This window comes from Antennarius striatus, chromosome 20 (genome assembly GCF_040054535.1).
Source record: "Antennarius striatus isolate MH-2024 chromosome 20, ASM4005453v1, whole genome shotgun sequence".
In the NCBI taxonomy this organism is placed as follows: domain Eukaryota; kingdom Metazoa; phylum Chordata; class Actinopteri; order Lophiiformes; family Antennariidae; genus Antennarius; species Antennarius striatus.
Window position 1 is genome coordinate 9,334,206 of NC_090795.1, and position 24,655 is coordinate 9,358,860.

General features: G+C 39.1%; 5 protein-coding genes across 6 annotated transcripts in view; 4 read left to right on the top strand and 1 right to left on the bottom strand.

The window, feature by feature from the left end:
* The first annotated feature begins 1,501 nt into the window (after window positions 1-1,501).
* On the top strand, window positions 1,502-10,292 carry armc3 (armadillo repeat containing 3). Its single transcript, XM_068304582.1, has 17 exons — window positions 1,502-1,546; window positions 1,683-1,800; window positions 2,100-2,225; window positions 2,428-2,505; window positions 2,598-2,773; window positions 2,920-3,114; window positions 3,215-3,398; window positions 3,522-3,674; window positions 3,759-3,867; window positions 4,551-4,800; window positions 4,964-5,100; window positions 6,090-6,258; window positions 6,362-6,456; window positions 7,986-8,060; window positions 9,060-9,227; window positions 9,440-9,602; window positions 9,730-10,292. The coding sequence occupies exons 1-17, from the start codon at window positions 1,502-1,504 to the stop codon at window positions 9,952-9,954; spliced, it is 2,466 nt and encodes an 821-aa protein (XP_068160683.1). The 3' UTR covers window positions 9,955-10,292.
* Window positions 10,293-10,428: 136 nt separating this feature from the next.
* On the top strand, window positions 10,429-13,736 carry msrb2 (methionine sulfoxide reductase B2). Its single transcript, XM_068304436.1, has 5 exons — window positions 10,429-10,650; window positions 11,167-11,264; window positions 12,481-12,557; window positions 12,662-12,809; window positions 13,023-13,736. The coding sequence occupies exons 1-5, from the start codon at window positions 10,536-10,538 to the stop codon at window positions 13,152-13,154; spliced, it is 570 nt and encodes a 189-aa protein (XP_068160537.1). The 5' UTR covers window positions 10,429-10,535; the 3' UTR covers window positions 13,155-13,736.
* A 127-nt stretch (window positions 13,737-13,863) lies between these two features.
* Window positions 13,864-17,857, top strand: c8g (complement component 8, gamma polypeptide). The gene is made up of 7 exons (XM_068304435.1): window positions 13,864-14,205; window positions 15,138-15,283; window positions 15,761-15,831; window positions 15,929-16,036; window positions 16,197-16,301; window positions 17,424-17,459; window positions 17,724-17,857. The coding sequence occupies exons 1-7, from the start codon at window positions 14,026-14,028 to the stop codon at window positions 17,741-17,743; spliced, it is 666 nt and encodes a 221-aa protein (XP_068160536.1). The 5' UTR covers window positions 13,864-14,025; the 3' UTR covers window positions 17,744-17,857.
* A 1,032-nt stretch (window positions 17,858-18,889) lies between these two features.
* Window positions 18,890-20,241, top strand: LOC137587583 (lipocalin-like). The gene is made up of 6 exons (XM_068304093.1): window positions 18,890-19,069; window positions 19,161-19,300; window positions 19,385-19,464; window positions 19,606-19,719; window positions 19,811-19,912; window positions 20,002-20,241. The coding sequence occupies exons 1-6, from the start codon at window positions 18,905-18,907 to the stop codon at window positions 20,019-20,021; spliced, it is 621 nt and encodes a 206-aa protein (XP_068160194.1). The 5' UTR covers window positions 18,890-18,904; the 3' UTR covers window positions 20,022-20,241.
* A 1,861-nt stretch (window positions 20,242-22,102) lies between these two features.
* The window catches only part of cntnap2a (contactin associated protein 2a), a 290,692-nt gene continuing 288,139 nt past the window's right edge, over window positions 22,103-24,655 (bottom strand). For both annotated transcript variants that reach the window (XM_068304178.1, XM_068304177.1), the window contains one exon: window positions 22,103-24,472. In XM_068304178.1, the coding sequence (XP_068160279.1) occupies window positions 24,273-24,472 (200 nt within the window). In that variant the 3' untranslated portion in view covers window positions 22,103-24,272. The remainder of the gene's footprint in view (window positions 24,473-24,655) is intronic.

The window sequence follows — 24,655 nt, forward strand, 5'->3', positions numbered from 1 at the left end:
AACGGTGACTAATTAATATAACATGTAATTTGCATATATCGGTCCTTGGATTACCATTTTCAAGTGGACCTATTACGTTATGCGTGGGCGCTCGTGTTTTCAGCTGTAATAATAATAATAATAATAATAATAATAATAAATGCATTTGAAGAAAAATCAGTAGATCGTCCCAGCCTCCCTCATAGGTGTTCAGCTTCAATTTATATCAATCCGAAGCTGTTTTCAGGCAGCCATCATGTCCCACGAACCAAGACAGTATATATATATATATATATATATATATATATATATATATATATATATATATATATATATATATATATATATATATATATATATATATATATATATATACACACACACACACATACATGTATACATATATATGTGTATGTGTGTATAAATTATCTGATATATATATATATATATAAATTATCTGTGAGATATATGTATACATATATATGTATACATGTATGTATATATATATACACACACACACACACATATACAAGGGGCCTGTAGGCATGCAAGTGATGGGGAGGTAGAGTGGCGGGCAGGTCCTTCGTGGTGCGTCCCATTGAGCAACTTATAAAGGAAACAAGGCCTTGCTCAAGGGCACCTCAGCAGTGCTCAGGAGGTGAACTAGCACCCCCCACTGTCAGTTCACACTCTGACAATTTTGCCGGACACAGCTCTTGAATCAGCGAAACCTCTGGTCCCCAGCCCAAGACATAGTGGATTGACCTACTGCCGCCCCATGACCTATATAATGACCCATATGTTACCCATTAATTATTTTGTATCCCCCACTTTCAATAAGATTAAGTCCGTATTTTTTGTTTATGCAAATTATATGAAGAATAAAAAATTTAGTATTGTCAATCTTATATTGCAATTTGATTTGTTAAATTCAGGGGAAAAAAAAAGAAAACTTGAATTGATGTTTCTCCATTTGCGTCTATATCAGCCTTACCATAACAGGGCAACACTGAGGACGGAAAACAAAACATTTTTGGAGGTGCGACGAAAGCCGGAGAACCCGAAGAAAAACAAATGATCAAAGAAAAACAATTATCAAAGAATAACAGACAAATTATCAAAGAATAGCAAAGTTTTAAAGTAGTAAGTATTATCTATCTTGCTAATACTAAAATAACCACAGCCAAAGATAACAATTTCAAGACAATAAATGTTGAGATTTTCTGTAGTCCGACGTGGTCTCTGTTGCCAAGCAACGGAGTGTCAACTTCCTTTTTCAAAACAAATACGAAGCTTAGAGTCTGATTATTCGTAGACTCTCTTTCTAACTAAGCGGACACAACTTGGAGTTATACCTTAGTCTGGAATAAAGGTAAATCCAGAATATATTCGATAGCGGTCTGTTATTTTGTCAGCAGCGCTCACTGTCATTGAATAACACGACTGTAGCGTGTTAGATTAGCTAGCACAGCTAACTATGAGTGATTGACAGCCGCTCATGTGCTGCTTCTCGGTCCTCAGGATGGGGAAGAAAGGGAAGCAGAGCGGCGCTCCTGCCAAGGAAACGGTGAGACTTATATTTACACTTGGATAAAAGACGGCAAACATGTTTCTGGGCTGTTTCCATGTAATGTCCACTAAAAAACGAAATTCACAGTATAAAGTTTGACGCATTTACATCTTTTACCCCCCACACTTAAAAGTTCGAACCACTGCTTATTGAGGGCAAAACTCCAGGTACTGGGGTTCTGCTGCTGAGTTCTACAGAGGAGGAAGTCCTTCTCAAAGCCAGTGAAGCCATCTACCAATTTGCTGAGAAAGGTACCCTAGGCATCTCACCATTAACCCTCAGACATTTATTATTCGCTTGTTTTTTGAGTAACCTTGCGGCTGAAAAGCATTAAATATGAATTGATATGCTTTTTCTTCTGCGCTTACATGCTTTTTGTATATCACAAGACTGTCATTTTTAACATCGGGATCATTTTACCCTTTGATACCAATGTATTTTATTTCATTTTTAATGACGTTAGAGCGCTTATTTTCAGTAATTTGTTAATTAAAGCTCACTGGCACTCAGGTACCTAAATGATCAGTTCGCTGTCTCCCCCTGTCGTTAGGAGATGATAACAAGGCTTCTCTGTTGGGACTTGGGGCCCTGGAGCCTCTCTGTCAACTCGTGGCTCATGACAACAAATTGATCAGACGCAACGCCGTCATGGCCTTGGGCACCATGGCCTGCAACAGTGAGTCAGGCAGACGAACAATGCAGATGTGTCCTTTCAGCCTACATTTCAGTCAGTATGACTGGTGTTTTAATGTACAGTCCAACTTCCTGACTATTTCTCTGGCGCTCAGTCAGAGACTTCAACTGACAACATATTTGATTGTTTTGTTGGCTTACACGTGACGAATGTTTCTCACTTTGTCTCATGTTTTAATTGAAAGGTGATGTAAAGAATGCTCTGAAAAAATTAGACATGTCTGTCATCATTCCATCAGTCATTAACAGACTGTCAGGTGATGGTAAGTTGCTTAGGTCAAACTCAGATTTGGATATTTGCTCAACATGATCTGTAATAAAAGTAACAAAATACATTTTTACTCTTCTGTTCAAGAGCAAGTGGCTACCCATGAGTTTGCAACACTGTGCCTGGCCTCTTTGTCGGATGATTATGCTTGCAAGATCCAGATTTTTGAGAACAATGGCCTGCAACCTTTGATCAAGCTCCTATCTAGTCCAGACCCTGATGTAAAAAAGAACTCGGTGGAGATCATTTTCAACTTGGTTCAGGTGATTTAAAGTTGGTAGCCTAGTAAAATTTGCAAGGTTGTACATTTATACTGTTTTTGGTCAGTATCTTTTAAAAGCATAAACTCAAAATGATTGAGATAGTTTCCAATATTTGTTGTGTCACCTTTTGTATCATATGCATGAAGGACAGCAAACATCGTCAAGCATTACATGAGTTGGGTGGGATCCCTCCACTTCTGGAACTGTTGAAGGCAGACTTCCCTGTTATTCAGCATCTGGCTTTAAATATACTGCAGATTGTCAGTACTGACAAAGACACGCGTAACACCTTCAGAGAAAAGCAAGGGTTTGAGAGGATTATGGAGGTCCTCAGTAATGCGGTAGGTGTGTGTGTGTGTGTGTGTGTATGGGGGTCTTTCTTTATTCTCTTCCTCCTCTCTACATCTTTTATCCCAATTCTATATTTTTAACCTTTAACAGACATTCAGTGACCTTTATGATGAGGCCTTGGAGGTAGCTGCTAACTGTCTGAATGACAGCGAGTGTGTCCAGCTGATCCATAAGGGTGGAGGACTGAAAAAGCTCATGGAGTTTGTTCACACCCCCAACACACCTGGAGTCCAGTCAAACGCAGTCAAATGCATTGCCATGGCTGCTCAAAGTTGTAAGCACATAGGGATACAGGAAATAAGAATTTTCTCATATTTTTTTGGCTTAAATTTTTAAAGTCACCATGTGTTTGTTGTGTTGTGTGTTTGAAAACATGGGCGCATTGCTGCGTGTGTAGCTGAGAATTGCGAACTGCTCCATGAACAGAATGTGGAGAACGTTCTGTTAGAGCTGCTGTCTGATGCAGATGTCAGCGTTAAAATAGATGCTTGCAAGGCGGTGTCTACCACGAGTGCTTACCTACCTAGCAACAACCGATTCAGAGAACTGGGTACATACAAATTCACAAAACCACAACAACGCCAACCACTCACTCTGATAAAGTGGTAATGTGGGATATATCTTTGTGTTTCAGGTGGTATCGCTGCAGTAGTGCAGTGCCTGAACGATGAGTGCTCAGAACTGAGAGAGGCAGCTACTCAGGCCCTCTTGAATGCCACACGTAGCAACCAGCTCAATGCGCTGTAAGTGACAAACAACCTGAGTGCATTTGTTTGTGTTCTATAAAAATGTGAATATGTGCGATACATAATATAAATGTAATTTCTTAAGTATGCTATTCAACAAGGCATAGAAAATTATTTCTAAGGTCTTTTGGAGTTCATTGCCTCAAAGTACTGTATTCATGATAACATATTGCTATATACATGACATGCATCATATATTTGTATGTCTAAAAGAGAGGCTTAAAAGCTGATGGTTTTTTTTCTATTTTTCATATATATTTTTTTATCATGATAATATAAAAACATGGAATAAATGTATAAAAACATTTAGTAGTAGTTGCTGGCCTTCATGCTGCTTTTCATGTCACAATCAGTGTACTAAAACATCTGATCAGACCTTCAGACACATACGTGAAGTTCACCTTACATATTTAATTTAAAAAAATGTTACAACACTGTTAAATGGGGGTATGATGGAGGTGATTTCCATTAAGTCAATATCAAGCATCTGCTTGTAGGACGACAAAGGCAAAGTGTGACTGTGTTGAAGAAAGTGGTTGTAGCATTAGGTTAAATTGTTTTTTCAGCTTTATGACACCTGTTACGAATTGGTTTTGCATTTTCATAGATTTTAGAGACCCTAACAGAGATTACATCCTACTAATAAACATGCACATCTCAATTTCTGTGTCATCTTTCAGAGCAGTGTATGACACAGGGGGCCATACGATCCTTATCCAGCTGCTCAGTGGAAGTAGTCATATGACTGTAGCCAATTCTGCTGCCATTCTTGGAGAAATGGCTGGACAGGATGTCGTTCTTAACAGTATTCTCTCAAATGGAGTCATACAGGCTTTGATGGAGACCTTAGATTCCGTAGACACAAAGGTTCTGGTCAACACCATGCAGTGCCTGGCAGTGATGGCCTCTGATGAAGATGCTAGGGAAGAGGTTGGTGCTAATGTTGTCTTGTTTTTGCTGTTTTCAAGGCCACGAGTAGGTATTATCGAATTTTGGGTAGGGTTTTGTAGTCGTAATAATTTCTTTACAAGTTTTCTAACAATTTTTTGCTATTTTTTCCTACTAAATAAATTTCATCCACTGTCTTACATAGATAAGAAATGCTGGAGGCCTTCAGCCACTGGTCAATTTGCTGCACTCTGATGATGAGGATGTATTGGATAATGCATGTCTGGTAATTAAAGCCTGTGCCAGTGATAAACCCACAACTTTGGAGATCTGCAAACTTGGGTAAGAGTCTGACATAGTAGGTAAATCAGTGAATAAATCAGTGAATGAAAACATTTATGTCAAGGGGATAATAACACAATAGGGATGGTAATAGAAATAGATAATTGTAATATTCAACATCTGCAAAAAGCTCCTGTGGATGTTCTGCCAGTCTGTGGTCGCCAGCATCTTGTCGTATGCTGTGGTGTGTTGGGGAGGGAGCGTGACTAAAGCAGACCTCTCGAGGCTGGAGAAGCTGATCAGGCAGGCCAGCTCAGTGGTTGGGATGAAGCTGGACCCTCTGGCAACGGTGGCAGAGAAGAGAACTCCGGATAAACTGCTGGACATCATGGACGATGTCAGCCACCCTCTGCACACTGTTGTAAACAACCAAAGAAGCCTGAGAAGCCAGAGGACGCGCCTCCCAACATGCAGGACCAACAGACTTAAGAACTCCTTCATCTCCAGAGCCATTAAACTGCTCAGCTCGTCTCTGGGGGAGAAGAGGAAGAACAGGGTCCACACAAGAGCTGAGGGATGACACATCATACATCAAAAGCACTGCAAACACTATAAAAACTTTACTCCCATGCCAATTTATGCCTTTTTATCTGTATATTATATACGTGTTATTTTCATTCTTTGTAGGTGTTGGTGCTTCTTTTTGTGTGCTTTTTGTGTGTGCTTTTGTGTTGTCACTGATCTTTGTGTAGTGCGACAAAGATATCAATTTCCCTGACGGAACGTCCTTAAGGGATTAATAAAGTACTACTACTACTACTACTACTACTACTACTACTACTACTACTACTACTACTACTACTACTACTACCACTACTACTACTACTAACCAACTAATGTAGTTTCTTCTACAAACACTAGATGGTAGTATAAGACTATATAATAAGTAGCTGTTTACTCCTGAATGACAATCTTATTGTGTATGGGCATCAAGGTGTGTTTTCATGTTTTGAAAAATCTTTGAAAATTTGCGTTTGTGTGTCTGACAGTGCCCTGGAAATACTTCTGGAAATCACCCAATCATTGGATTGCAGGAACGGTTACAGCAAGTCAGCCCTGATCTCTCTGCTTAACTTCAATTTGCCTGCCAAATATAGCCTGACAGGTCATTTGGCCGTGGCTGATGTAATCCAAGATGGCTTCTATGATGCCGGGAAGGTGCGTATACGTCTGTCTGAAATTGAAATTGAAGCCCCTTTAAAAACATATATGACATCATAAAGTTTTGAGGGTTAATATGATACTGTTTTCTCTTTGTTAGGCTTGTGCAGGTCAGCAGTTTCTGACATTAGAGGAGTTGGCAAAGCAGCCGGTCAACGAGAAACAGCCCATCATTGCTGTCAACACAGCGGTGGAGTATGTTTTCTAGTTTTTTTAAAAGACTCCTATAAAAATAAATAAATATGAATTATTATCTGTGTTCAACATGTTCAGCACACTAAACTCCTCACCACCAAAACTGTCACAGCTTAGTGGGCGAAGAGCAGCCACAAAGACTGTGGCAGAGCAATGACTGAGACTTGGCAAAACTTCTATCCTGCCACACACAACATGCAGTGTATTACCCTCCCCTCTTCTGCACCAATCCAGTGCTCCATTTCTTTTTCTTTCCCACCTCCTTTTACCCCCCCCCCAACTTTCAGTGGGCCCTGTTAGCATAAATGGGTCTATGTTTTGAGATGGCAACACACTCAGATGAATGCCCCCGTATAGAGACTAATAGACTCATACTTGGACTAGGATTTGCATAACTATGGTCACGCAAGGTCTCATATGCAAACTTAGCTCAAGATACATGTACAACTGGAACCAAGGAAGTCACAGACTGCAACATCCCACGACACCTCTGAATTCAAAATTTTACCCTGACCTACTTACATAAGTCAAAGATCAAAGCTAGTGCTCTGACCTACTTTCATAGGTCAAAGCACCAGCTAGTCTTACTCCTACTGACCTCCCTCGTATTTCAATCTGAGTGTACAAAAGTTGAAATTTGACCTTCACCTAGTTTTCTCAAGGTCTCGTTTTCATCCCCTGTGTTGCCCCAGTAATTTCTTATTTCTTGGCGGACTAACGAACGGACAGATGGACGGACAAACACACAAACACTGACAATCACAATACATCACCGCTTTGAAGCGAGATGTATAAAATGTCAACTGTGTGGTTTGATGCCTCTACAGTATACATAAGTTAGTGCTCCAAGAAGTCTTCAGCGTTTTGTTGAACTGATGTTACCAAATGGAGCAGTGCCCCTTCAGGGAACCTCAAGTCAACCCGAATGTCCCCCCATTCATTCAGCATGAGTACACACACACCCACACAACATCACATTCTCAATCAATGTGTTATGTAATGCATCCATGGCTGGAATATGGGAATGTGTAGACTGAAAAGACAAGAGCAGCCAAAAAACATTATGTAACCATATATATGAAATATTTTAAGTCACAGTTCTAAACTAGCAGTGAAAGAGACCTGAGAGCAGATTCTATTTTTTGTTTCAAAGGCGGTTGAAGAATGTTTTGTGTGACATTTGGTCACTGGATACCTTCTGGTCTTCTACTTACATATACACAGTTTAATTGCAGAAATGTTTTCCACACAGCTGTTTGCAGATTTTTCTTTTACTGCAGACAATGTAATAAAAACAATAGCAAATATGGTAAGACTGTCCACAACATTGACCGTTTCATGTTTATATCCAGTAATAGTTGATTCTTTGTTTATGACGTCAGTATAATAGATTGTTAAGTATATCTATGTATAATAAGGCAGGGTCAATTACACCTACACATTATACATGTTAAAATTCTAAAAAGTAGAGAGTAAAATATATTTATTTCAGCTATGTAGATAATTTTATTCTTGTTCTTTTGTGGCAGAGAGATTGTGTCAGAAGAGAAGCAGAGCAACTCACTAGCAAGAGACTCCGGCAAAAAGGAAGACTTCAAGACAAGGTAAGAATATGTGTGTGGTGGTAGGGATATTTACATCTCGGTTCAAAGCGGTGATGTATTGTGATTGTCAGAATTCGTGTGTTTGTTCGTGCGTCCGTCTGTCCACCAAATTGTCTAACTATAACCATAAAGACACTGACTCTATCTGGCCTATCTGCTACTCTGTCTCTGTCTCTTTCTCTTACCCTGTCCTTATCTTCATTTTATTTCTTTCCCACCCAACTGGTCAAGGCAGATGGCCGCCCAAAAGAGTCTGGGTCCTGCCCGGAGTTTCTTCCTCAACGAGGGAGTTTTTCCCTGCCACTGTCGCTTATGCTTGCTCTGGAGGTTTCTGTTGGGTTTTCTGTCTGTTAAAGCGCTTTGAAATGTCTGTTGCTATGATTTAGCGCTATATAAATAAAACTTGATTGATTGACCAAATATCTTCGTTGCAGATAGACAGATGAAACAAAAAGCTCATTGCCAGGGCAGCAAAAGGGATGAAAATGAGATGAGGATGATACTAGGTTAAGGTCAAATTTCAACTTGTACAGTCAGGAACTGGATAAGATAGAAAGACGAGGGAGAAGGCAAGTGTGAGTAAGACCATAGATCAAAGCTAGTGCTTTGATCAATGACAGTAGATCAAAGCACTAGTAGATCAAAGCACTAGCTTTCATCTTTGACCTATGCAAGTAGGTCAGGGTAAAATTTTGAATTCAGGGGTGTCGCGGGATGTTGCAGTCTGTGACTGCATTGGTTCTAGTTAATATTTATAATTCTGGAACACTGTCTCACTATTTATCGCCGATGCTGTACTTATTGATACATTGCCTGGATTTTCGATCCTTAAGTTAATTTTTTTAGGTGTATGTAGTAAATCGTATTTAACACAAATTAAGCTATCAGCTCATTTTCTTTCAAGTGTAATTTCAGTAAGCCTGTAATATGAAATGTAATATGATATATAAAATCCTCCCTTACTGACTCCAATCTAAATTACTGTCTCTCTCCTTAAAGGAAGAAGAAAAAGGATGACAAGCAGAAAGATGAGACCCGGCCTGAGTCCCCTGTAGATAAACCATGGAGGATGATGGAGGATGTCCCACTGCAGCTTCTAGTTAAAGAAGCTAAAGAATCCATCCTCTCACTGGAGGATGACAAAGAGCGGTACTCAGCCCTGGCCAGGTGACTTTTGATGAAGATTGCGAGTAACCAACATACAGAGAAAAAATACAAACATAGATGAGCATTAATTTAAATTCTTTGCCAGGCATTGTTCTCAAATCACCGCAATCATATCGAATCCTAAAAAAACATACTACTGTGAGGCATCAGAAGTAAAAACACATCAAAAATGTTCCTGCATTACATTTTGTCTCTGTGCATTTGGGTGACAGGCTTGTGAGTAAGGCCATGGGTGGAGCAGTGGAGATGGAAAACCTGCACAAATTCCAATGGATGCTGTACCAGAGTGAACTCAAGTTTCGACTCCAGTCTAATGTTGTCCCCATTGGTTTGATCAAAAGGGGAATCTACCGCCATAGAGCACTTCTCTTCAAGGTACCACTGACGTAGCTTCTGTTTTACTACTCTCAAGTTAAATGTTAACCCTAATCCTCTTCATTCGATTCTTGTCTTGTTTCCAAATGATCCTACCCTGTCCTGTCTCTTCTCTTGTGCTTTACAGTGTCTGGCTGATTGCATTGGACTGAGCTGCACACTTGTTTGGGGCGAGTATGACCGGGTTTGGAATGAGATTTTCCTCTTCAATGTGAATCCCAGCACCGAGGAATGTTCTTCACAGCCTCGACGCTACATAGTGGACCTTATTCATCAACCTGGCAGACTGCTGAGAAACAATACCCCTCCTGCTGAGCAATACCAGACAACATCGATGAACACTCTTGTATAGAAATACTGTAGGACATCATTCTGTGATCATTTTCTTAGCTTTATTACCAAGAAATTATGTTAATGTGTATTTACAGTTGTTATATTTTTGCATGCACAAGCCAAAAGGTTTATCAGTATGAATTATGATATAAACTTTGTTTTAACCTTTGGCTCTTTACCACATATGATTCACATTGCTGATATTAAAGTCAGATGTGGTCAAACTACAAATCGTAGCTGGTAAAAGTTCTCCTCATTTGAGCTTTAAATGAGGCAATGGTGTTGGAAATAAAAACATATTTCTAGTCTAACTTTACTGTCGTCAACTGGTGTCAAATTTAAATTTTAAAAAGTAACACATTTACCATATGGTTCTACCTCAGTTTACCCGACATAAAACTGATACACATAGTCTCTCATTATAAAGCAATAAACAGCTGATAACCCAGTTCACTTTGACCCAGCGGATGACGTGAGTTTTAACCGCATTACACTGCAAAGCGCTTGAATTAACCGGGGCAGGACCAGCTGGAAGCCACAGTCGGCTCAGTGAGCGCACTTTCTCCCACCGACGCAGAACCTGACGCAGCAGCAGCGAACATGTCTCGGGTCGTAGTGCGTCTCTTTGCGGTCCTTTCTCCCCACTCCACATCCAGAATCGTTGCGTTACCGAGGAGGATCCCACTCATCATCCGTCCCCTGTACACGTCTCAAGGTACTGTGTGAGCGCTTGATTTATTTTCAAGATGCATCCTGTCATTCTGTGTATTGTTGAGGGTGGCAAACGCATGCAGGTGCGCCATGGTGCTGTTTTTCCATGAAACCGTGGATGTCGTGGATGCCGCCAGTGTTTTTTCTCACGCTAAGACGACTGTAGTTTTAATCAGGAGAGGAGATTACTAATACTCCGAACTCATTTGATCGTTTGATTTTTGCAGTTAGGAAATTTTGGGAGTGATTGATATGTTTTGTCCAGAATTGGTAATGTCTAAAATGATGTATTTCCGCATTGGGGTCGACAAGTACCTCCACGTGTTTCATTTGTGCCTCCACAGTCTCTTCTAGGGTCTGCTGTGTAATTGTGGGTTTTATTTTGATATCCTGTTATCATTAATAATTCTAATTGTTGGAATTACAATTATATATGGACCAGTGATTGAATGCTTTTCATGTTTATACCACATCATCTTCCTCTGTGTTGGTTAAACTTATTGTGAACTGTCCTTTGCAGGCCTGACGTCTCTCATCCGCTATGATGAGAGGACAGACTGGCAAAAGAAACTCACCCCAGAACAATATGTAGTCACCAGAGAAAAGGGGACTGAGATGGTGAATACTGCATACTACATGTACATCAGTGTAGTGTTGTGTTTCAAACAACAATTATCAGCCAGCCGTATCTGTATATGTGTAGTCTCATAAACATCAGCACAGTTCCAGGTGGACTTTGAACATGTCTGTGTTGTTGGCCTGTGTTGAGTTCAACAGGTTCACCTACAAGCCTTGTTTTGATCAATTTAGGATTACCTTTTATGTTGAAAGCAAAGCGATTAATATTAATAAGACTTAAGGAATTATGTTGCTCAACTGTAACATACACATAATGCAGTGACGTGCGGTCAGGGGAGGCAGGTGAGGCACGGACTCACCTGCCATCATGACAGAAAAATATGAAAAATGGAAGAAATAAATTAAATGGTTATATTTATCCAGTGATGTGTATTATGAAGTAATTTTCCATTTAACGTCACCCATTGAAGGTTATTTTAAATCGCTGACTTTTCACAATGGCTCAGCTAGCTGTGCTGGGATGCTGTACAGTGAGACCGTAATGCTATCTATATGTTGCTATTAAAATGTTGAAACACATTTGCGCTATGAACTAAATTCCCATAATTTAGCTAATATATATAATGTACAGTGTTTTTTGTCAATGACTGCATGCGTGTAACGTCTTTCTTAAGTTGAGCGGTCCTGAAACCGCTGGGAAAAGACACGCAGTGAGGCACATAGTTTTCCTGCCTCATGGTGGGGGGCGGTGGTGATCCCAGGGATTTGGCTGAGGATTCCTCTTCCTCAGCCGTAGAAGAAGTGACAGCAAACTACAATCTACAGTCAAGTGCAGCCATTCATTTGTTTTCCGCTCACCTTACCTTACTATAAAAATGGAGGATTACACATCTCAACTCAATTTTTTTTTCGATGCCTTTGTTCAGAAGGAGCGGCGCATGGACTTCATTTATAAGTAAACATAACATAAGCAAACATGTAGGAAACAACATAACATTTTTTTAATCAAATGTGCTGATTGTGTGTTAGTTTGTATGTGTAAATATTTCTGCTATGAGACTTTAAAAATGACCTGTTGCTAATTAAATGGTGAATAAGCTAAGCTATAGGTTCATATTTTTGTAAATCTAATTACGATGAAATCAGTGCCTCACCAGCCATGAACCTCACCGCACGTCACTGACATAATGTTAGAAACACAAAAGTCAGCCCTGTCAATTTTTTTTTGTCAATTGTGTGTTGTGTGTGTCCTTAGCCCTTTAGTGGGATCTACCTAAACCACTCAGAAGTGGGCATGTACCACTGTGTCTGCTGTGACGCTCCACTTTTCAGGTAGCAGTTAATGTTTTTAAGGAGAATTTCCTCCCCTGCTATTGTGTTAGATGCTTATTTGATATACTTATTTCACTGTTAAATTTCTCTGTCTGACTTACTAGCTCAGAGGCTAAGTACGACTCTGGGACAGGCTGGCCATCATTTACAGAAGCTCATGGGACGTGGGAAAAGGATGAAAGCCTCACCTCCATCATTCGTCGTCCTGACAACAGCCTGGGTAGCACTGGGACAGAGGTGCTTTGTAAAAGTGTGAGTTGTGTTGAGCTCATATATGAAGCCAAATTTCATCTGTACTGATTAAACCTGTTGTAACTTTTCTGGCTTAATGTATATATTTTATGAAACTGTATTGCTAAATTGATTGAATATTTTATTCATACTTTACATTCAGAATCAGTAAGATTTCTTGACATTCAGCCATATATTATGTAACGTGTGTGTGTGCGTGTGTGTTTAATGCAGTGTGATGCTCATCTGGGTCATGTGTTTGATGATGGACCAGACCCAACAGGGCAGCGGTTCTGTATCAACAGTGTGGCCCTCACCTTTAAAAGCAGAGGAGACTCAAAACCCAGCAAACCTGAAGAAAACTGATGAATACACAAACCACACCAAATTGTCAAAAACACAAATACATGTTTCTGAGCAGACCAGTATTTTTTGGAGACATAATGAAGGTCTGGGGTCAGAGAAATCACTCCATGGTTTGGACCAGAACAGATGTTTGAGTTTGACTGGAAATTGTCTCCTATTTGTCAAATGAAAACAGAATGAAGTTAAAGATGGCAAGTGTGCAAAGTCAACAAATCTGCCGGTCATTACATCGTTAAAAACTCAAACTCAAAATGTTTTGTTAATCATTGTCAATTTTTTTTTCTTCTTAGTAGAAATCTTTGACAAAACTATTGTTGGAGTCAAATCTGGTTAGAATGAATGTCTTGATACTTAAACCCAGTGATATCACACAAAATGTCCCTAAACATTATAGTGATATGTGATTTATATGCATGTTGATGAAATTCCTAATACATCTTTTTAGTAAGGATTCCAAAACAGAGGGAGTCACGATGTTACAACTTTCTGTGTTTTTCAATCTGTTGCAACATTTGCCATTTGATTTAAAGATTTGATTGTTCCATGGACATAATTTGTCAATAAATACCTATCAGATACATACCACCGTGTTCCAGTTTGGCCTCATTTCGGCCAGTAATTTACAGGTAAGTTAATATTTAACTTGACAGGCCATCCTCTGTGTGTCATGGCTTGTTGTTGCTCCATGTATATTTATTCATTCATTCTGTGTGCATGTTTGAGGATGAGCTTAACAGATTGAGACTAGCAGACGGACAGAAGGGACAAGAACCCCAATACCAAAGGAAAAGGGAAAGAATTTAGGAGAGGACCCAGAAACCTTGCCAATCCTTAACGGGAAAATCAGAGTTGTCAGTAAATATTTGTGAGGATGGTTGGTGTATGGCGTATTGTGGTTGCAGTGGTAGCATTATGTGTGTGTCTCTGGGGATCTACTGAAGCTGTGGGGGGAGCCAAGAGTCGACCACGACCCCAGAGACGACCTCCAAAGAAGCCTAAAATTGATCCTATCAGCCTGACACTACCTGCACAGAACATAGACATACAGCGGGTAAGAACCTAACGGTGTTACAGATCCTCTAATTCTGTCTTTATTTTAACATGTCTGAACATCGTGGTTTTTTTTAAACCGGTTACTTAAAAATTCTCTATATATTTTTTAAAAAATCTAAAATTGTTGCTTTTAAATATAACAAAATGAGATGCTCAAACGGGTTTGCTTAGGGTGGCCATTTATAACTTCCACTCCCAGCACCTTTTGTCTGGAAAGAAATTCCTGAAAATTAGCCAATGAACAGAAACATTGTCATTTTGATAAATTGGGGAAAAAGCTGTGTCCAGACAGAGTAGGGCAGCTGCAACCAGACAGCAGCACAGTAAACATTCGCTGTGACTGTCTCTGACCTCTGCATACTGGCAGTTTGCCTCACTTGTTTGCTCTTTAATTACACAATAAAGGGATTGAAAAAAATAGCCAATGCAAAAACTAAAACCTCATTATTGCTTAACATTAACATTATTTCACATAAAAACACTAACATATTTTAGATTTTAAAAATACAGATGGTTGACTAGTTGCTAACTTAGTGTCTAAGAACAGAAATGTTCTACCAAATTATCATGTTTATCATAAAACAGACAAACATGTCAGTCTGTTTATCTATGGGTCAGTGTGAGGGCAGAATATTTGGACATTCTTGTGTAATTGTGTCAACATGGTGTTTTGGGAAATCGTGGGATTTTTGGTGAGATGAAAATATGAATTTGAGGCGCTTGAGAAACGTCCTTTCATGTGGAGGTCCTGAGAAATTTCTTATTTTGCTCGAAGTAATAAATCATAATTAATTTAAAAACGATTTTCTGGCAAGAGGATTTCGAGGTTCATTTCAGGATATTAAATGTAAAAAAAAAAAAGGGTGCTTCAGAATCTTATTTTCCATTTGCAAATGTATCAGGGATTCAGATTCAGATTCTGTGTTGCAGATGACAGGAACATGGTACCTACTAAACACTGCCTCCAAATGCTCTTACTTGATAAATCATGGAACCAAGGTGGAACCCACAGTCATGACCCTCACTCATTCTTCAGCCTCTGACCAAACACTGTCTGTCAGCACTAAAACCCGACAGTAGGTACCTCCATGTCCACATGACAATAATTCTTCATATACCTTCATATACAGTATCAGCAGAGGGAGTAAAAACTTCCTATTTTAATAGATTTTAGGTCACTGTGACTTGGCTTTTGTAGAATGTCAGGGAGTGTGACATTATTTCAATTACAATAGCATGTGTTTTTCCTGGAAAATTCACGTTTTTGTGTGGTTCAAGAATGATGAATTATATTTGAAGCAGATGTAAATTTTTTCTTCCTTGTCACGTAACACATTAGAAAATTAGTTCAGTCTGAGGCATGTGGTTAGAGTACAAAAAGTAATGAACATGTATCCAATAATCGACCATATGTTACAGACTGTTTTAGATCATTACGTCCTCTGAATTTTGACCCTTTTTAAGGATATGGATGTGAAGAAGCCAATCATTATATTTGTTGTGACTGAGACTTGGACTGCATATCTCAGCTTCACAAACTGTTATCTCCTCAGTAATCACAGATGCTGGGAGATACTGCAGGTCTATGATCTATCTCCAACCCCAGGCAAGCTAACACTGAAAGGTCAGCACCTCACTTTAACATCTTCACTGATCATGATTGATCAGATGTCCAATGCAGCATTCCTTTGACTAAGAGTGCTCTCTATGTCCTCCACCAGGAGCTGGTCCTCAGCTGACAACTGAGATAGTGATTGCTGACACGGACTATGACTCCTACGTTATCATGTATTACCATAAACGGGGCAAAATCACCATGAAGCTCTATGGTCTGTTCCTCATCCATGTGTCTTTAGTTTGGTTTTTGGCTTTACATCTGAAAAGCCTGGCAGTAGTTCTGTACTCTGTTCTTTCAAGAGCAAACAAAAATAAATAAGAGAGTTCTTCCAGAACATACTTGTAATGTTTGTTTTTGTTTTCTGTGTGCAGGACGGTCTGCAGATAATTTGTCAGAGGCAATGTTGACCAAGTTTGAGCAGCTTGCAGAAAAACAAAATATGGGACTGGCATACCTCTTTCCCTTCCCCACATACAGTAAGTCTATACCCAGCTAAGAAAGTCATAGAAATAAACCGACCACAGCGTCGTCAGCATCACTTGGGCCCCACAAGGGACTCTTCACTCTGTTTCTCTTTACACTTTACAACACTAACGTCAACTACCGCACAGAGACCTGTTTTCTAATGATACAGTGGTGGTTGATGTATCAGTAAAGGTGATGAGACTGAGTGCAGGACTGTTGTGGACAACTTTGTCTTGTGGAGTGAGGAAAACTACCTCCAGCTCAACGTGACAAAGACAAAGGAGCTGGAGCTGGTAAGCTTTGTTCATTCAGGGGTCACTGTGGACATTGTAGTGGACTACTGGTACTTTGGGGTTTACATGTGAACAAACTGGAGTGGGGGAAGCACTTGTGTTAATGCCCTCTATGAGAAGGGCTAAAGCCGTCTTTTTCTTGAGGAGGCTGAGGTCCTTCAACATCTGCAACACCATGCTGAGGATGTTCTACCAGTCCGTGGTGGCCAGTGCTTTCCTCTACACTATGGTGTGCTGGGGCGGTGGTCTGAGGGTGGTGGACTCCAAGAGACTGAACACACTGATCTGCAAGCCTGCTGACATTGTTGGGGCTACGTTGGACTCTCTGGCGGTGATATTTCCAAGTTAAAGTCCATTTTGGACAATGAGCACCACCCGCTGGGGCACAGGAATTTGTTCAGTAGTAGGACCCTTCCTAAATACACTACTGAGTGTCAAACTGGACAACTTTACTCTGACAGAGCTGCAGTTAGAGGAAGACGACGATTGGAAGTAATAAAAGCTACATAATAAAAAATGTGCATACCTTTATATACTGTATATGTTCTCTTATTTGTCCTCTCTTAACTGTTTTTTTAATCTTTATTCCTAATTTTTTTCTTATTTTGACATCTATAGTTCTTTGTGGAGTATTGCGACTAATAAAAAGCCTCTAGGAGATAGAATCAGATTTTCTTTTATTTATTTATTTATTTTTTTGAGTCTAATTAACAGCTCCAGTGTAAACATTGGATGGCACAATAAACCATGCAGATGATGTCTGAAATGATCAAAACACCATCAGATGTGTTGTACCTAATATATAGTGGGATTCACATAAAGGTTTTTCATCTGTTTTAGGTCACTGTGGTGCTGTGGACCAGGATCATGTAATCAGTAAGTAATCAAATGAAACAAACGTTAGAGAGAGAAAAACAACTGCAATAATTATCAGAGTAATAAGAGGTACAAGTATCTGATTGAGTCATCTGAAAACAAAATAATTTTACTCCTGCATGCTGTGCATAGGATTGGACTTGTGTAACTATCACTTATTTAAACTATCAGAATGTTGCTCAATTGCCAGATTCACTTAGAAATATCTGGCTTCTATCTAAATTGCCATCTATGAAACTTAACTCATCTCTCTTTGTTGTGCAGATTGTGTGCCCACATGCTAAAGAGACACAGCTGTGCTTCTCAGATATCCAATTGGTACCCTAATATTGTATTATATGGCTGTACTAAGGTTACAACATGTAATTTACAATGAAATAAAAGAAAAAAGAGGATAATTATGTTGTTATATTCTTCTGTTTAAATCTCCAATAGTTGTTCTGTGCCACCAGCTGATGATGAAATGGCATTTGGGATATTATCTTGTGTACTACATCCTATCCTTGAGATTTCATTAACTCTAAATGATTTGCAGAGTGAGGTGGCAGTTGGGGGGGGTGGGGGGGTGTTGGAGTTAGTGTAGAACAGATGTGGAACTCAAAGGGAGCCGAGTTCAGTTACAAAACAGTGTTACCAAACATGCTTCCTACTGCCCCTTGTTCCACCCGGCACGTCTGTGTGAGTGTTGGTGTGTGTTTGTTAGATAACCAACTGGATGCAAGTTGGTGCCTGTCTTGTCTCTCAACAATGGGCATTCTGTGTATGCCCTCACCATTGTTATTTTATTTTTTTAAAAATTGAACAATCAACAGCCAGTTGGCACATTTCTTCTCTATCAGTGTAAATTTTATTCATATCCCTCCATGGGGTGGTTGAAATAGGAGTATCATTTAACAGGTACAGTAGACATTTTTACCAAAAAAGGTGATATCCCTTTCACAATGTGGCAGTAAAACTGAAGTCTGGCATGTGTTTCTATTGGATTTAAAACATTTTCAAAAACTTTTGGCACCTTTAAAAGATCTTTTAGTGAGTTATAGACCTTTTTCTCATAGCAATTAAATTTGCTGCAAGAGCATTAACATTGACTCGTATTTTAATTGGACGAGTGATTTTTTTTTACAGTGTCCTTAAGATCTCTCCCATTTTACGGTATCTATTTTTTGTTTGTTGTAGCTTTCATGTTCCATACGGTGAGAAAAGCTATGCTTTAATCAAACAGCTGTTTGAGCCATTGTGATGGGGAGTCCTTAGAGGAATTCTTTTATGCAGCTGTTCTCCATTCTCTCGTGTTCTCAACTCTCCCCCTTAGTCCACAAGTTCCAACTATATAACAGCAGTGATTTACATGCTGGTGAGTTTTTGTGATGCCGAAGATAGCAGTAGGGGGAGGTAAAAGGGGGAGGAGTGGAAGTGGGACAAGGGAATAAAATGAGCCTTCAACAATGCCTCGTCATTTCACCCTGATCCTTTTCACCTACCACTGGGAACTCTCAGCACAAGAATTTGAAACCATGAGGAACTTACTTCTCAGGATGATGAGTGTTCTTTTGTGTGTTCTCGCTACGAGGGCAGAAGTCTTGCCTGTTGAAGACTTTAACGTGACAAAGGTAAAAGATGCATGCTGATATTCTGAATATTAAAAGGAAATTTTGTTGCAATTTCTTTAAAATTTTATCCTTTTCATTGTATTTCTTTAAGGTTGCAGGGAAGTGGTACATGACTGCCTTTGCCACAAATGCAGCTTGGTATGTGAACAACAAGGACGCACTGAAGATTGGCACTGCCATGTTTGAACCAACTGAAGCAGGTGACCTCCACATGTCTTATGCTAACTTGAAGTGAGTAAACTATTATACTGTCAAAAAATCCAAATACACAATGATCTAGAGGAAATATGAATAGACTGAACCTGACCTCTCCAGGAATGATGGTAGCTGCTGGAGATTGGCTCACCTTGCTAACAAAACTGACACCCCTGGACGCTTTGTTTACATCAGCGAGAGTGAGTAGAGCACAGACTCATGCTGAGTCACATATGGTCACAAGCAAAAATGAAAATGAAAAATAAAATTTGTGTTTTCCCCAGCAAGCAGAATGCAGGCAATGATTCAACAGGCTGACTTGTCTATTTAATCTTTTTCAGTTTGGAAAAATTACAATGACATGAGCTTCGTTGATGTCGATTATGATCAATATGCTCTGATCCACACCATCAAGACGATTCACACAGCAGTTGATGTCCTCAACAATCTTTTCAGTAAGTCGATAACCCTACAGCAGTTCTGTGGGATGGGGGACCTTTAGAGTAGGTGTCGTGGAGGTTAAAGCAATCTGTTCTGTGTTTACAGCTCGCACTCCTGTGATCAGTGACGCTCTGAAGCAGAATTTCACTCAGTTCTCTCTGGATTCTGGCATCTCTCCAGAAAACATTGTTATCTTAGCTGAGAACGGTAAGTCAATTACACTTGAAAATAAATTTCTTTTCATGGAAATGTCTCAGATCTTTGCTCATTGTTTTCCCGATGCTGTGTTTTTTCAGACGAGTGTCCTCAAAACTGAAGAGTCTTTCCAGCTAAGGCAGTTATAACAATTCTAAGCTGCACCTTTCTGTCTACAAAGAGCAGTCTGAAGTCAAACCTCTGTCTCTACAACTTGAATACTGCCCTCGATCGAAGAATGGAACAACAATAGGATAATTCGAACTCTTAAGACTGTCGGTTGACTTCTGTAATTGCTGATCTTCTTTTCTTAAAAGCAAAATAAAATAAATGCATTTTTATGTTCAGTTTGATTATTTTCTGTCAGAAAACTGTGTGTGTGAACTACTTGTATCAGCCATGAGTTTTCTATTTGACACTGTGAAGAATGATCAAGTCATTTATACAACAGCCTTGATTGTGGAGTCTATATGCACGTAAATGTTATTTGGGGCACTTCACTGACCCGGGAGAGAAATCCCAGAAGATGATCATCAGGGATAAACTCACCAAGGAAATGAGTTGATGGAACAGCTGGATGTCATAAATTGTAAATTTATTGTTTAGGCCTAACAAAGGTTGTCACGGTCGTCAGAGAACACTCTTTGAGGCTTCTTTCCATGCTGAGTTAATTGGAAAGATCTCAGTTATCACACTGAGTTGCTAATTCTTCAGAGAATTGACAACTATCAACGCTGAACAGGGAAGAATTCCCCATATATCAGAAAAATATCCCTACAGGGATCAGTAAAGTTAAAATTAAAATTAAAAATTAACAAAACTTAAAATTACATTCCTGATATATATGTGAATTTTCAATGTGAATTACTATACTCACATGTTGCCCTATTAGGCAAACAAAGCACTTGTGCCTCTTTACAAACTACAGTACTGTATATCTGTGTTTTTGGATGAACTGTGAAAGAGTAACCACAATGGATGTCATTGTGATGTGACCTCAGGGGAGTTTTATATATCTTTACCCCCTGATCAGTCAGTTACAACTGAAGAAGCCTCTTGGATGTGAAAAATACAGTACCTTCTAATGTCTCCAAGCTACATCCCAGGGGTCTGAAAATGTCTCCGCTCGACTGTAGAAATGGGATTGCTTTTGCTCGTGCAGGAATTGTTTTTCAGCCTATTGTTCATTAATGGAGTCTACAGATGTTATAGTGTGAAACACATAACAGTGGGTGTTGAAACACAAATCTGCTTCTTATGTTGGCAGGTAGGGGAGGCCAAATGTTGAAACCAGATAGAGATCACAGTGTGTGTAATCACCCAAACCTTTTCTGTGAAAACAAAGCAAATATGTGATCCAGACCTAAAAATGCCGTCTAACAAATCACATCTCTAATGTATCCTCGATATTCTTTGGGTGCATCAAGATTCTAACACTAGATCAAAACAAGCCTTGGACTATTTCTGTGTTCGTGATAAAGGATGTATGACGCAATTGCTCATGATTGCTCATTTAAAAGTGTAATGTTATCACAACTTCATCGTCTGCCCATCATTTAGATCAGGAGTATTCAACAAAAAACTGGTTAATTTAGAATTATTAAGAATAAGAATAACAAGAATAGAATCGTAGACTTTTGTTCTAGGTGAAATCAACTCAAACCTACATGGGTAGTGTGGGTGCCAGGTGTAATAACATTTCACATGGATTACAGTATATATCAATATTTATACAAATTTGTTTGTGATATGTTGCCCAAGTACCATAAATAAGCGGGCAGCATATCCTGTTCCTAATACAGTCTGTAAGAATGATCCTCACAAGGAAATGACAACAACATGGTAAAATACTGTAGTCTTTAAGTGGTGACTATTTTGTCTTTAAAATACAATATGTTTACAGCAATGGGATTCATTTTAACATTTAGAATAAATAATTTACTACATAAAGTATTTGCTGATGTTAATCATCATTTTCAGTGGATTTCCATTTCACTAATGGGCTTTAAAAGTAGTTAATCATCATGGGTTGGATTCAGATGCCTGCTTTCACCATAATTACATGTTATGAGGGTCTATATGTTTCATGTACGCCTTTTAGCTCTTCTTTGAGTGCTTCACAATAGTGCACATCTCTGTAGATTACAATCATTCAAAGTAAAAGTGATGCAGAGAAGAAGACCGACATTAAAGATCAAACACTCTTTATTGAACTCAACAAAACTGAGAGTAAAGCATATGGGTTATGGTTTTGTCCGCTGGAGTTGATAATCAAATGCCAGTGTTGTTGTTTAAAAAGCTCATACCACGTGTGTGTATGTGTGTGTGTGTGTGGTGTGTATGTGTGTTTGCTTATGTGTGGTCAGAGCAATTTAATTATAAAAAAAACATAAGAATGATGTGTGGACAGAGGAAGTCATCGTTGAGGCCACAGTAAAAGGCAGGCTGAGTTCACCAGCTGCCTGATATCCAGTTATCCCCCAACCATGAGGCTACGGTGATGTACAAAATCATTCATGTGATGAGGTGACACAGCAGCGGCTTCACCAGACGATGCACAAAATCAAATTCACAACAAAATAACAAAGTTGGCAACTGGAACACATTGTTCTGTAAATGCTACAGTAAGATAAACATATCCAACAATAACAGGAAAAACAACATGGTTAGAAAATATTCAGTGTACATCTCTGAGTGTATACTGGACAGCAGTGGCACTGTTGGAGTGAAGCTCTATTTGCTGTCGTCATAGCAGCAGCCTCTTCATTCTGAACATGTTGCCCTTGCAGTTTGAACGAACAACCTTTACACATGCTCTATTAGACATGCGTGTTGTGCGCGTGTGCATCACCGAACATAGGTCTACATGTCTTGCGTGTTGTGTAACATGAAGCTCTCTGGCAGACCTATCAGCTGACCCTATCCTACGATGCTTGAAAGCCTTAATTTCGGGATTTGGGAGAAACTGGCTTTGACTATGATTCACAAGTAATTTGAGAATACTCAAATCCAGAGCCACAACATATCTGAAAACTCTGATTGATGAGAATTCATGCAATGTTCGTTACATTTTTTATGAGTATGTTTGCTTTATATATTACGGGGAAAGGCGGCACGACTCAACGCCTTGAAGGCACAGTGGATTAGTAAGCCAGATATCATCATTTCAACATCTCCTAGATCTCGAAAGAATATTGCCAGTGCTCTTTTTTAAATGCTGCTTTGCCCAGTTAATGCACAAAATTCAATGTATTCATATTAATTGTAATGACAGTTGTTAATTATAACAAATCCTATTCATCTGACCTACACATATACGCACAGATACATGCACGTACTGGAAATCCAAAGCCCAATAAGATGTAAAAATTGACATTTTTCCTCAACTAAAAGATGAACGTTTGATTCAAATGTCTGTTCTGATCTGGAATGACACAAGAGTCTAATGTTTGGCAAAGAAAACATGTCAAGTTTGAATGAGTAAAGGCTCATGGTTTCACTCTTTCTAAATAAAAATGACAGGGAAGTGGCCACGCTGCGCTAAACCAAACATGCAGTGTCATGATTTTTAATCATGTTCTGAAAAACTCCTCTCTGGAAAAGAATGTCTCATACAATCGGATGTCATAAGATTTACATAAAACACATACAACATAAAACTCTGTACTTCATACATATACTCTATAATGTAATTGACATATATTATTGTAATATAGATCTGAAATTTGTCATTAGTATTTACTGTTCATATTGGACTCTGAATCTTTGAGAAAAATAACATACAATATTGTATTTACAAAGTGACTTTTGGCGTCCATATTCAACTCTATATTACCACAATATGCCATAGGTGGCATGTCATTTGATGGTGGTGAGTGCTGTCTGAATGATGCAATTACAGCTTAATATAAAAAAAAGAAAAAAAATGTTGGGCATGTTGATCTGATCATTTTTGATATGAGATTATTTTTTGGTAAAAAATAAAATTAAACTGCCACCAAGTCTGGCAATAAATCTGTGCTCTCACACAATCCAGGATAATTATTTTATCATATACAGTATTCAAAGGACTCCTGAAAACTTCCAAGCACAATACAAAGAAGGACAAGCCAGTCAATATATACATGTACAGTCAGCTGTGCGCTGCTGCTTTACATTCCCTCTTCTCGCTCTAATACTCTGGATATATATGTATAAAAAACCAAAACAAACAAAAAGGGTTTCTGTACATGTCTTTCCCACATCCCCTTCTTCTCTGGGAGATTATTGTCCTATTAAATGGGCATTCCTTCATCTTCCCTGTGATCGGTCATTGTATTAAACATCATGGCAATCTGATGAATGACTCTTCTCAAAGTCCCATCGCTGCTCCTTAGATGAACCACTCCTTCTTTGATTCATCAATGGTTTCTGGGTTGTCTGTACCAATGATAGCTGTGTCTGCCGACTCCCCAGCAGTCTCCCCGCTGCCTTTGGCCTCGTTGGTGTGGTAAGTGCCTTTGTGACGAAACATGTATCGGATCAGGAACACCAGAGTACACAAGATGGTGAAGATCACCACTGCGATGATACCTGCAGAGGATACAAAAAGAGAGCACATAGCTATTATTCACCAAAGAAAATAATCACTTATTTCAGCTTGTCAACCATGTTGCTCTTCTTTTTTATACATGATAGTAAACTAAAAATTTACGCAGCTGGTTGTATGAAACAACCCATTTAAGCATTTTACTTTAGCCTCTCATAAAGTAAACT

What these genes read in the sequence shown, in the direction of transcription:
- LOC137587583 (XM_068304093.1), top strand. Translation starts at nt 18,905, where the DNA reads ATGCCTCGTCATTTCACCCTGATCCTTTTCACCTACCACTGGGAACTC. An exon ending in ATGTCTTATGCTAACTTGAA is followed by an intron (nt 19,301 to 19,384) that starts GTGAGTAAACTA and finishes TGACCTCTCCAG; the next exon opens with GAATGATGGTAGCTGCTGGA. An exon ending in TGTCCTCAACAATCTTTTCA is followed by an intron (nt 19,720 to 19,810) that starts GTAAGTCGATAA and finishes CTGTGTTTACAG; the next exon opens with CTCGCACTCCTGTGATCAGT.
- armc3 (XM_068304582.1), top strand. Translation starts at nt 1,502, where the DNA reads ATGGGGAAGAAAGGGAAGCAGAGCGGCGCTCCTGCCAAGGAAACG. An exon ending in GCGCTCCTGCCAAGGAAACG is followed by an intron (nt 1,547 to 1,682) that starts GTGAGACTTATA and finishes CACACTTAAAAG; the next exon opens with TTCGAACCACTGCTTATTGA. An exon ending in TCATTTTCAACTTGGTTCAG is followed by an intron (nt 2,774 to 2,919) that starts GTGATTTAAAGT and finishes ATATGCATGAAG; the next exon opens with GACAGCAAACATCGTCAAGC.
- msrb2 (XM_068304436.1), top strand. Translation starts at nt 10,536, where the DNA reads ATGTCTCGGGTCGTAGTGCGTCTCTTTGCGGTCCTTTCTCCCCACTCC. An exon ending in TCCCCTGTACACGTCTCAAG is followed by an intron (nt 10,651 to 11,166) that starts GTACTGTGTGAG and finishes TGTCCTTTGCAG; the next exon opens with GCCTGACGTCTCTCATCCGC. An exon ending in GAGAAAAGGGGACTGAGATG is followed by an intron (nt 11,265 to 12,480) that starts GTGAATACTGCA and finishes GTGTGTCCTTAG; the next exon opens with CCCTTTAGTGGGATCTACCT.
- c8g (XM_068304435.1), top strand. Translation starts at nt 14,026, where the DNA reads ATGGTTGGTGTATGGCGTATTGTGGTTGCAGTGGTAGCATTATGTGTG. An exon ending in CTTTCCCTTCCCCACATACA is followed by an intron (nt 16,302 to 17,423) that starts GTAAGTCTATAC and finishes CATCTGTTTTAG; the next exon opens with GTCACTGTGGTGCTGTGGAC. An exon ending in GGACCAGGATCATGTAATCA is followed by an intron (nt 17,460 to 17,723) that starts GTAAGTAATCAA and finishes TTTGTTGTGCAG; the next exon opens with ATTGTGTGCCCACATGCTAA.